Below are 12,518 nucleotides of genomic sequence, written 5' to 3' on the forward strand. Positions count from 1 at the left end.
AAAATAAAGTGAAAGGGTACCGAGGTTGTTTTCTTCATGTATGAAACTTGCTTCTGGCTTAGCAAGAAAACACGGAAGTGACAAGTCTTCTCTGATTGGATCACTCAATACAGTGGTACCATGGTAACAGCAGTTGTGCATGCCGATTGGTGAATGCAATAAAATGGGCGGGTCTAAGCAAGTGACAGCGCATCGAAAACTTTGTTTAGCTCAGAGCTCATTTTGCTCCAACGCCAGTTTTGACAATGCCGTAAATTTGACACACTCTCGCTGCGAGACATCGTAAAGTAAGTTTGGTCTTTTATGCACATACGCCATTACCGGACACCGTTTTGACTTCGTTTGTTGACGCCCATTAGTGCTTCTCCCGTGATGAGTTTGAGCCGTTAGCTGTTAGCTAGCTCGCTAATATTATGATTGCTAACATTCCGTAGCGTCTGTGATGGAGAGTCACCGTTTTTCAGCTGGAACTGTCAGCCGAATGACTTGTTATACCAAATGTATTTCAGTTTGACAGTAATGACAATGGCTGTCGTGTTTTAATTACATATCAAATGTTGTTTTCGTAGTACAAACACTAACACGCCACGCCAACTTGATTCTCCTCTTGTCAGAGTATATCACAAATAAGTGGCTCTTGTAAATTAAATTAAGGATACTTGGATGTATATTTTAAGCAATAAAAAAAAAAAAATGACTGAGGTGTTCTGATAATGCAGGATGACTTGCCGCACAGAAAGTGACGATGGAGACATCTGCGGTTGGGCCAGTTCAGTAAGTTTTACACTTGATTTAAGCTTGTAATTATGATGTGCAACATCACATCTTGTATTTAAGATAGACGCCACTTAAGTGTGCCTCAAGGGAGTATTTCCCCTTCTCATTTCTCTATTTTTTGTCCCCGACTCTTCTCTGACCCAGACACGGTCTTGGCTGGATTTACACTGCTTGGGTCAAGTGGTGGATTATTTTTTTCTTTCAGATGGACAATTGTGTCATAGCAGGGTAAATGGCAAAAATAAAACTAACTAAACACATGCAATCTGATAGCTTCTGACCGGTAAGAAGTTTCTTCCAAATCTGGATATGAACTTGATAGGTGTTTGCTAACTGCTTGCCAATTCTAGCGCAGTGTAACACAAAGATAAGCATGGTGACTGGTGAGACAACAAATCAACGGATTAAAAAAAAAACCCAATCTGCTGTAAATCTAAACTACAGCGAAAGCATAGACAAGGTCTCACGTATATTTTAAACCCTGACACAGCTGTGTCTGATACAGTAGTTGTCACTAATTTGAAATGTATATAGTAATTGGCATACTGAATATAGGTTTTAAATCACAATTGCATAGTTGGACTAACAGTGTAAATCCAGATTTAAAGGGTCTATAAGACTGGAAACAAGTGGTTATTTTTATTTTTATTTTAGGCGTGCCAAATGAACAGTCAAGCAGGTCAGACTGCTTTTTTTTTTTTTTTTGTAAATTACAGAACAGTTTCATAAACTCCACTATGTAGTGGTACCTCAAAGGAATAAAATTGTCTGTTCCAAAACATTTCCCAACTCTGCAACTTCACTCAATGCTCCTTCTTGTCTAACATCACGACTAGATGGGATAAGAAGAGCCAAATTGAAGAAATGGTGTAAAAAGCATTATCATTGGCACAATATGATGTTGTTTCAAAAAGGTTGTGTACATTGTGTGTAGATGCTGGTACACGGTAAAAATGACATCACAGCGGTGACATCACGAGTGCAACAATTTGTGGAGGAGAGGATGCAGACCACTATGGTAAGTACGACGTGAAATTGTTACATCTTGTAAGTTACAAAATTTACATTGACCGTTATCTCACATAATTGAAAGTGAATGAAGTGAAAGTAAATTGGATGGCTGTCTTGTCTAAATCAACAACTAGTATCTAGCTTTGGTTTTAATTAGTGAAGTTTAACTTTTTAACTAATCATCGCCGTCCCAGTGTCTACTGAAAAGCATTTTTCTCCAAACCATTCCATAATTAGCAAAAGCCAAATAAAAAACTGAATTTTCTATTCTGAACTTCAATTTTGATGCCGTCATTCATTTTGGCAGTAAACTAGTTGAAACTACATATTCTGTACTCTTCTATCTATGCCACCACCTATTGGATTAATTTAATTTATTTACCTGCAATTTAGCGGCAAACTGGCTGAAACTGAATCAACAGTGCCCTCTTCTGGTTACCATCCTTGCTTCAAGATTCTTAACTTCTGTTTTTATTTCCGCTTTTTGAGCCAATAAACTACTTAAAAATGGAGCAACATTGCCCTTTGCTTAGTCAAGGATAGAGAGCCGACTAAAAAATACAAACTTGCACACAATTACTACTTTTCTTGGGGGAGAAAAAAACTTTTTTGTTTACTCTTATAGCTCACAGGTGTCCTGATTGGTGCTGCAGTCGCAATCGCAATGATCGGGATTGTGGTGCTCTTCTTGTACAGGAGGTTCAAGCATGCTCGTGAGTCTCATGTTTAGGATATTTCAAGTTTCTAATTGTCTCATGAATAATGTGGTCCTAACTATTTTGCTCTTTGGATTCTCTTTTAAGGTGAACGGCAGCCTGGTGTACCTCATTATCGCTTCAGAAAACGAGATAAAGTGCTCTTCTATGGACGGAAAATAATGCGCAAGGTATTCACTTTTTCCTCCCACATTGCTTCCATTAAGTCTTTGTATTTAAAGTTGATAATTTTTTTTAAGGTCCAGACTCTGTCCTCAATCCCTCCTCCTTCTTCATCATCTACCTCAGTGACAAAGCAACCACAGCGTGTGCGCAAGAGGACCAAAGTTCTTAGCATTGCTCGCAAGTACGGTCCACAGGAGAGGAAGTGTAAAGCTTTTTAAAAAGTACGCAGAGTCTAGTTTGACGAGTGAAGGTGTTCCTCTGTACAGAATCCTTCGTATCCGTAAGGATCCTCCGACTCTTCAGCCTAAAGAACCGCCACCCTCTTTGCTGGAGGCTGACCTGACCGAGTTTGACGTGCAGAGCTCAAATCTGCCATCTGAGGTTCTCTACATGCTGAAGAATGTCAGGTGGGTTTGACATAAAATAAGATATAAACTAAGGACCTCTCTCTGCATTTATAGTCTTATAGTCTAGTTAGTCTTTTAGTCATTGATAAGGTAATTTCATCCTAATTCATAAAATTGAATTAAAATTAAAAATATGTACTGTATTGTAAAAACATGAATGTGATATTGATTTGTGTTGAGGTCATTTTTTCTGCCACTAGATGGCGTAACTGCATTTGTAAGATGATGACGGCACTGTGCATTTTTTATTTTAATATTCAGAACTATCTAATCTTTAACATGAAGTAATTTGTGAAATTCTGCACATTTTTAAAATTGTAAAATACAGCTTGACCCCAGTCTCCACAAATATGCATTATTGTTAAATTTATTCATTAATCGCACGTTAAAAAAATTAGTGGTGTTAAAGGAACTTAACTCAAAATTAACACACTAATTTAACTACCCCTAATTTATACATATGTTTAACAATGTTAACTCAGTAAAAGGCTCGCTAAATATGGTCTTTTGAAATATTTAGACCTGGGTTTTGTGTGTTTTTAAGAGCTGTATTCTTCCTGGAAATTTTGTCTTTTGTAGGATTTGTATAACTTGAGGGGCATTCAAATATGTAGGTTCTGTTTTATTCTGTGTTGTGTTTTCCGTAGAGTGTTGGGGCACTTTGACAAGCCTCTCTTCCTCGAGCTATGTCGCCACATGGTATTTGTTGAGCTGCAGGAAGGTGAGGGTCTTTTCAAGCCCGGGGATGATGATGACAGCATCTATGTAGTCCAAGATGGGCGACTTGAGCTCTGCATCTTTGAGAATGTAGGTTGACGAAGAGTTTTTCTCTTTTCTTAAATAATTTATCAGACAGTAAATCATGTAAAGTGTTAAAAGATTTTTCTCAATCTAGGCAGATTTCCTGAAATGTTGCTTGGTGTCTGCGCTTCTGCTTTGTAGGATGGTACAGAAGTGGCGGTGAAGGATGTTCTTCCCGGCGACAGCGTACACAGCTTGCTCAGTATTCTGGACATCATCACGGTGAGCGACTTCATTTCACAGTCATTCCTCTTATCCGCCTGTGTCTGCTCTCTGCTGCCAGTCAAGCAGTTCATTGATGTATTTTCTTTAGGCGTTCTCCATCCCCAGCCATGCAAATGAAATGTCCTAATTTCATTTCCTTCTCTTAATGTCTTTTCTTATTACTCCAAATTGGAGGGTTAAACTAGTTACAACGGATGGGATATGAATAATTAGTTTTGAATTAATTGCCCAATAGGTTATGTTATGAAGCAATGGAGTTGTAATGCAATTTTGGCAGTGTCTTTCTTCCTAAATAGGCTGCCATGAAAACATTGAATTTGAATTATACTACAGTTTCAAAACCTCGTGTTCATATTTCTCAATTAACTTTCTCTAATAGTCAATGATCTCAAATTTCCATCCTTGAGTTACTTTTCCTGCATTCATATAGCAGCTAAGAACTTATTGACTAAACAATGAACATTTCTTGTTATTCTTTCAGGGTTTTCCAGCTCCGTACAAGACCGTTTCTGCTCGTGCAGCCACTCGCTCCACCATCTTACGATTACCTGCATCCGCCTTTGAATCTGTGTTTAAGAAATACCCCGAGACGCTCGTGCGTGTGATTCAGGTAATGACACAGTGTTACTAGTTTAAAAATAAAATACTACAAAAATTCTATTTGATCTGCGTACCTGTTGTTGTGTGTTTCAGATAATCATGGTGCGGCTCCAAAGGGTCACCTTCTTGGCGTTGCATAACTACCTGGGCCTGACAACTGAACTCTTCAATCCAGTAAGAGGGAGGATGATTAGTTTGCGTTTCCGTGTGTGTTTGTGTGTATTAGACTCTTTCATGCAGAGAACTTGACATTAGCAGCTGCTGGGAAGGAAACCGTCCTTGCATGTTTACGGAAAGTGACATAAACCTTCTGTCCGGCACATGCAAGCTAATTTCACACAACATTAAGCACAGCATCATAACGCTGTCCTTCATACGGGTCAAAATGAATACACCACGATAACCCCTTCAGAGAAAACTTTATGACCAGAAATATCTTTCATTAGTGAATGCTTGAAGGGCCATGAGTGAATTGCTAAAGGCTTTAAAATATATTGTATTGGATATGCTATTGGAAATAAATTGTACCTCAGCCCAAGTCTAAAAATGTGTCCCATAAGCAGATGTTAGACTTTTAATGATTGAATGATCTTGCCAGAACTATCGACAAAAAGGCAGATAAGCCTACCCCTATTTTAAATGGCAGAAATAACCTTCATAAAATCGGTTTTAAATGTCAAATCAGGCTTATCTCATCGCGATGCATGTTTTTTTTTTTTAAATTATGTAATGTTACATTTGTCTATCCTGACTATGCATATGTTATGTTTATAATTGTGTTTTAAAAAGTGCTATATAAATAAAATTTGCTTTATGTAAACACTACTGACAAGGTTAGCAAGTGGGTTGCTTCAATTTTCCGTTTAGAACAGGTAGCACATCATTTGAACCCGATTGTTCTCTTACCCACTTTTAGGTAATTGACCTGTTGATTTAAAAAAAAAAAAAAAGTTTAATTTTTTTTTTTTTTTTTAAATGCACTCTGCATGTGTTTTTTCGGAAGCCTATTTTGGAATAAAAAATATTTAATTTACCAAAGTTTGGTGAGCTAGTGGTTAACATGTTTGCCTCACATTCTGAGATTCTGGATTTAAAATCTCATCTTCTCATCTCAATAACTGTTTTCCCCCATATGAGCTTTTTATTTATTTTTATTTTTTATTTTTTATTTTATTTTTATTTTTTTAAAGTAAAAAGTACTGTATTGTGAGGTTTTATGTGAACAACCTCCCCCAATATCGTGATAATTATCGTATCATGATATCTATCATATTGGGACAATTGGATATCATCCCTAGTTGAGAATCCATGCTGTGTGGTATACAAACACATAGATGATTATAAACAATTATTGGTTGCCCTGTTTGATACATTGCGGCATCGACTACCCTGGATTTGAAGTTGCGACATGATGCCATATCCTTACTAATTCGACTACATGCTGCGGACTGTTTTGTTGTTGAATTGACAGGAGAGCCATGCTGTGCCTTTGTCCAACGTGAACACTGTGGCGGGTGAGGCAATCTCCGGCAAGGCGACTCGTCGTTTGCATTTCCAAGATGAGTTAGCTGTGGGGACCACAGAGAGCCCGACAGAGACAGGTTTCACACACACACACACACACACACACACACACACGTGTTCATTGAATGTTTTTTTTTTTTTTTTTTTTTTTTTTTTTTTGTGCTGGTGTCAAACATGATCCAGTACTATGTCACTTTATGTGAAGCAGATGGTGTAAAGGACAGTCCTTCGAACAGCCACAGGAAGCAGCGATCCATCTCGATGCCCCCCGACAGCGGAGGTTGATCACTCACTCACTCACTCACTCATTAAGGGAGGTTGAAGACATGCATACTCATCATCCTTCTGCTTACATCCAGCGGGTGACCTCACTATGGCGTGCGAACGGGCTCGAGTCAACATAGATGAGACTCCGCCCAGTCCTGTTACTCAGAAGGTGATACATTTGGTTTTATCAGATTAAAGATCACATTTCTTTTACCATTGTGACTGTTTTTTTTTTTCACCTATGTTGCGTGTGCACATGCAGTCGAGCCTGAAGAAGAGCGTGACTATGCAGCATACGCCCTCTGAGGTGTTTCACTACACGGACAGCGGGGGGCAGTCTGATGCCATCCACCTTAGCAAGAGCGGGACAATCTTCCAGGCTGCTAAAAAAGACCTGCTAGGGATCATCCAGTTGCAGGTGAGAGGCGGAGTCTATCTCCATGTTTTCATCTACTATATTTGTATATTTGCTTTGTTGGGTTGCAACTATGTAGATTGGATAAATCAACCTGATTGGTGACAAGATCGTTTTCAAATGACTTTTTTCCATTATAGACTACACACATACAAAAATAAATGGAATACAATCAAAATTAATGCAAATCATATGGAGTAGTCTAACTTTTCCCTAAAGACGGTTGCGATTGGTCCAGCTCCCCCTAGAGAGAAGTGCTACACAAAATGGATGAATAGACCCCCCCCCCAAGGAGACTGACTCTACCACCAAATCGCTCATCCTTTTCCATCAGTGTTGCCTAAATCAACAATATATATGATTGAGCATGTATACGATATTGTTTGCAGGATCCAACCCTACTTGAGGGAAGAGTGACCCTCCACCAAGTAAAAGCTGGTTCAGTGGTGGCTCGTCAAGGAGATCAGGTGACTTTACTTAAATCATTTTTCTTTCCTTAATTAATATCATTCATTTCTAATTTCACTTTTCTTCCACGTTGCTCTTTTTTTAGGAAGTGAGCATCCAGTTTGTTATTTCAGGCCTACTCCATGTTTACCAGAGGATGATCGACCGCGAGGAAGACACGCGTCTTTTTGTGACGCACCCTGGAGAGCTTGTCGGTCAGCTTGCTGTCCTGACTGGAGAACCCCTCATTTTTACTGTTCGAGCCCAGCGGGACTGCAGCTTCCTCTCCATTTCCAAAACCCATTTCTATGAGTTAGTCCCTCTAGATTAAGATTGTGTCCGTGTGCGAGTATGTATGTGTGTGTGTATATATGTATACTGTATGTTTGGGATGTTTGATAGCATATTTTTTCAGACTGATGCCAATATGAGTACGCAACTCTTTTAGTAGTCACCAATAAATAGCAAGTACTGATAAATTACTTCCTCCCCACAACAATGTAATTTTAAAGAATGACCTATGTATATCCATAATATATATTTGTCCTTAAAATTGCATGAAATTAATGGCATTTTTACATTATTTTAATTTCTAGTTATATGGCAAATGGCACTTCATTTATACAACGCTTTTCCACCTTATAAGGCTCTCAAAGCACTTTATTTTTTTGACTACACATTCATCTACTGATGACGCACCATCAGGACCAATTGGGGGTTCAGTATCTTACTCAAGGATACTTCAACGTGGTCACAATGGCATGGGATCGAACCCACAACCTCTGGGGTGGTAGACGACCACCATACCAATGAGCCATGCCGCCCGATTTAAAGAGAGTGTCCGCTACTGATATCGGCTGCTGTTGCGACTATCAATACTTTGAAATAAGACCAGAACTCTGCTCAGATACTGATCCCTGGTATCGATACTCATCAAGCCCTAATATATGTAAAGGACTGTCTCAGAAAATTAGAATATTGTTTTAAAGTCCATTATTTTCTGTAATGCAATTAAATAAGCAAAAATGCCATACATTCTGGATTCATTACTAATCAACTGATATATTGCAAGCCTTTTATTGTTTTAATATTGCTGATTATGGCATTTTCAGCCAAATATCTTATCTCAAAATATTAGAATATTTCCTCAGACCAAGTAAGGAAAATGCCATAATCAGCAATATTAAAACAATAAAAGGCTTGCAATATTTCAGTTGATTTGTAATGATTCCAGAATGTATGGCATTTTTGCTTATTTAAAACTCTGACTGCCAGGCGTTATAAAAACAAAAGAAAAAAATCCACAGTGCCAGCCGCTTTTGAGCATTTTAACTCATCTTTCAAGGCAAAAAGAATATTGTTTGCCTTTACTACATATACAATGTGGCTACTCAATGAAAGATTGCATTCCATTCATTGGAATTTTACTAATCATCATGAAACGTCTTTGGCAGTCAAAGAGTTAATTGCATTACAGAAAATAATGGACTTTACCACAATATTCTAATTTTCTGAGACAGTCCTGTGTATATATAAATACACTTATATCATGCTCAAACCTACTTGTTTTTTCCTCAGGATAATGCGCGTGGAGCCAAAAGTAGTGCTAAACGTCGCTCACACGGTGGTGCGGAGGATGTCATCTTTTGTCAGGCAGATTGACTTTGCACTCGACTGGATGGCCGTGGAAGCCGGCAGGGCCGTCTACAGGTACTTTTCAGCAAAATTTCCCCAAATACCTTCCTGCCATCTTGCCGTCCCTTTCCAAAGAGATAAACACAGATCTGTGCTCTCAAGCTTGTTATGTTGAATTGCCGTTAATGGACATATATTATCCAGGCAGGGAGAGAAATCTGACAGCACTTTCATCGTGCTCAGCGGACGACTGCGCTCTGTAATCATGAAGGAGGATGGCAAGAAGGAACTTATCGGAGAGTATGGCCGCGGTGACCTGATTGGAGTGGTAAGGGCTAAGATGGAGAGATGAGAAGAGTGATATATAGACAAATGGTTGAAAACTAGTGTTTTCAGTAGTCAGAATGATTTTCTTCAACTTTATATGAATATTTTTTTCATTGATGATAAGCCAAGAGCCTTATTGTTCTTTTCCAATAGCTACAGCTACACAGCATGGTCAGCATACAAGCTTCAGACAAAATAAAATTAGAAGAGCACTCATTAGGACACAGACCTCTGCCAAACCCGAGCCATCCTTAAAAAAAAAAATGTCTTGAATATTTATGATGTGCAAGGACATACTGTACCACTCTAGCAGCTTGATTCACTAGATATTGTTGGTTGCTGCCATGTCTGGGCCCAATGCAAATGGATTGTCAGGACAAAATGTGTTAAAAAAAAAAAACAACAACACACATTTCATCTGGGCTTTTGAATCGATTCTCACCAAATTAACATAAAATTACATATCTTAATAGATGCATATCCTAAACTCTGTCTTTGAAACTATGAGTTACAAAGGCAAAAAATACAAACAATTGGTTGTATAAGTATTAATGGAATATTTGTTGCAGGTTTGTTTTACTCATACCTGCGTTAGTTTTATAACTTGACGTGGGTGTGCGTTTTACAATGTCTGCATAATTGTCTCGTGTACAAAAATCTGTCAGAATTCATTAACAATATGCATGGTTTTTCTTTCTGACATGATAGTTCTAATAATACCTGAAGGATGCTATGGTTACCGTTACCAGGCATTTTGTAAGAGCGATGTTTCACACCAATCTTGTTACATTCCAAACATCAATTATGTGGATAAAATTACTCGTGACTATATGGGGGTGACATATAAAAATGTTTTCTTCTTTTGCTTGGGATTTACAGTCTTCTCTGTACAGGTGGAGGCACTAACTCATCAAAACAGAGCCACCACCGTCCACGCCGTACGGGACTCTGAGCTCGCCAAACTGCCTGAAGGCGCCCTCAGCTCCATCAAAAGGAAGTTCCCGCAGGTAGATTTATGACCTTTTGAACTTAAAACAATCCAACGTCTTCTGATGGTAGAATTAAGTAGTTGTTGAAAATATATACATTATTCAAGATCTGAGACTTGTTCCTGAAATGTTTTTGCATTGAAGGTTGTCACCAGGCTCATCCATTTACTTGGACAGAAGATCCTCCAGCAGGTTAATCTTCCTCTAACTGGTTCGTGCACTTTATGTAGTGTTTATTCATGACTGACAAAAAACATCAACTGTTGGGTAATTGATAACACTGACTGTGCACCCCCAGGTCGCAGTTTGGCACTGCACACCCCTGGCAGTAAATGGGATGCGGGCAACCAAGCCTCCAACCTCTCCACAGTGGCAGTCCTGCCCGTCTCCGAGGAGGTGCCGCTCACCGCGTTTACCCTGGAGCTGCAGCATGCACTACTCGCAATAGGTACAAATAAGCATGATTAAAGATGTGACTTTGCCGGGTTTGACCTTTTCTGCTTCCAGTAGAGGAATGTTCAATATCCTGTTTACTTTTAAGCTTATGAAGATGTCATTCAAAAGACCTGATTGTAGATTGATTGTTTGTAAGCCTTGGTGAAAGTGTTCTTCTCGATAAAGTTTCTCACAAGACATCAATAGGAGGAACTTTCTGTAGCAGTAGTGTAAAATGTGACGCCCCATTTACCTCTTTCACATTCAGGTCCCACTCTTCTATTGACCAGTGATATCATTAAACAACGCCTTGGAGCTGCAGCACTAGACAGGTATTAATTTTAGTCACAGTTTTACTGTATAGCTAGCCAAACATCTGTGTATGTTACTCCCTGTCCTGCTTCTTTCCCGGCAGTGTTCATGAATATCGCCTGTCCAGCTGGTTGGGCCAACAGGAAGACATCCATCGCATAGTTCTCTATCAAACAGACTACACACTGACCCCCTGGACCCAGCGGTGCATCCGTCAGGCCGACTGCATCATCATAGTAGGCCTGGGCGAGCAGGACCCTGCTGTTGGAGAGGTGAGGGGCTAACCTTGTAGGATAGACCCATTATCAGCGCCGACAAATATCGTCGTCGGCGTTGAACAAATCTGAAGGCCACTAAAGCTGATATATCACTGAGCGGCGATTGCTTGCAAGCGTAGCGGATTTGGGGTTTGTGTTGAGACAAATTTTCATTGTCTACGAAGATCTTTTGAAACCTTTTTCGAACCCTGACAAAAACCCCAAATTCGCTACATTCGCTTGTTTAACGCTTCACACCTTAACTCATGCTGATCAATTATTACTTTTTTTAAACGAAGCTGTCTATTGTTTATGTGCTTAAAATTAAAATAAAACACCTTGTTAAAACAACATGCTTAATGTCATTTGAACAAGGTTAATTTAAAAATTTTTGGCGCTAATATTTTTTTCTCGTTATGCAAATGAATATCGGCTTGTAATAGCAGTTATCGGCCTCCTCGACTGTAAATAATTATCAGTCCCGAAAAAAACCTAACTCTATCGCTACCTTGTACAGCCGTGTTTAGTTAAAGGTAAAATAATATGAGGATACTAATTCCATAGTAGACAATATATTTCCACTGGTGATTTCAATTAAATCCCTTAATTGCTAATGACTAATTACTGCTAAGCAGCTGCGAGTTGTGTGCTTGACACTACAAACAGCATTTATTAATTGCGTTGTCAAATATAACCGGCCAAGCACAAGAATACTTGTCACAAAATAATTCACACTCATGGCTTATATTTGAAGGGATGTTATTGAAATTTGTCCCATGCTTACCTCTCACTCTTTGAATTCTTAATAATTCAGGACCCTAGTCAGCGAGGTGTTGAGCCATTTTGGATGGGTTCCCTCCCCAACAGTCGAGACCAGGCGTCTCTAACTTGGTCCCACCGCGAGCTACTCATGTTTCATCACGTTTATTTTATAGCCCAATTTTTGTTATTGCCTTTACTTCAAACACAACAACAAATCAACAGTGGTCACAAAATGCATGCATTGGCATATATCTATAAAAAACAAAACAAAAAAAGAAATAAATTATGACAAATATGCATGCACAACATCTCAAAACCATTGCCTATTAAATAAGAGTTTGTTTCTAGTTTGCTGTTTCTCGAGGTTCAGTTTTTGAATGTTGTGTTTACAAACGGCAACGGAAATCTTTAGGTTCAAAATCGGCAGCTCGCAAAGCCTAGTCTAG

At 38.9% G+C, this 12,518-nt stretch overlaps 1 protein-coding gene across 8 annotated transcripts in view; it reads left to right on the forward strand.

Moving 5' to 3' along the window:
• Positions 1-175: 175 nt before the first annotated feature.
• pnpla7a (patatin-like phospholipase domain containing 7a) overlaps positions 176-12,518 on the forward strand; it is a 46,837-nt gene continuing 34,494 nt past the window's right edge. For 7 of the 8 annotated variants that reach the window (XR_013278647.1, XR_013278646.1, XR_013278648.1 and 4 more), the window contains exons 1-24: positions 176-287; positions 720-774; positions 1,712-1,795; positions 2,414-2,501; positions 2,592-2,674; positions 2,744-2,850; positions 2,936-3,076; positions 3,724-3,883; positions 4,019-4,099; positions 4,584-4,712; positions 4,796-4,876; positions 6,174-6,303; positions 6,432-6,506; positions 6,586-6,662; positions 6,756-6,911; positions 7,298-7,375; positions 7,462-7,667; positions 8,934-9,065; positions 9,195-9,318; positions 10,211-10,324; positions 10,451-10,517; positions 10,605-10,754; positions 11,010-11,073; positions 11,157-11,325. Coding sequence is in view for 4 of the 8 variants with exons in the window: in XM_077496799.1 (XP_077352925.1) it covers positions 721-774; positions 1,712-1,795; positions 2,414-2,501; positions 2,592-2,674; positions 2,744-2,850; positions 2,936-3,076; positions 3,724-3,883; positions 4,019-4,099; positions 4,584-4,712; positions 4,796-4,876; positions 6,174-6,303; positions 6,432-6,506; positions 6,586-6,662; positions 6,756-6,911; positions 7,298-7,375; positions 7,462-7,667; positions 8,934-9,065; positions 9,195-9,318; positions 10,211-10,324; positions 10,451-10,517; positions 10,605-10,754; positions 11,010-11,073; positions 11,157-11,325 (2,550 nt within the window). In the remaining 4 variants the exon portion in view is untranslated. The remainder of the gene's footprint in view (positions 288-719; positions 775-1,711; positions 1,796-2,413; positions 2,502-2,591; positions 2,675-2,743; positions 2,851-2,935; positions 3,077-3,723; positions 3,884-4,018; positions 4,100-4,583; positions 4,713-4,795; positions 4,877-6,173; positions 6,304-6,431; positions 6,507-6,585; positions 6,663-6,755; positions 6,912-7,297; positions 7,376-7,461; positions 7,668-8,933; positions 9,066-9,194; positions 9,319-10,210; positions 10,325-10,450; positions 10,518-10,604; positions 10,755-11,009; positions 11,074-11,156; positions 11,326-12,518) is intronic. The other variant, XM_077496800.1, reaches the window with a different exon arrangement.

The sequence above is a fragment of the Festucalex cinctus genome, chromosome 15, assembly GCF_051991245.1.
Source record: "Festucalex cinctus isolate MCC-2025b chromosome 15, RoL_Fcin_1.0, whole genome shotgun sequence".
NCBI classification, from domain to species: Eukaryota; Metazoa; Chordata; class Actinopteri; order Syngnathiformes; family Syngnathidae; genus Festucalex; species Festucalex cinctus.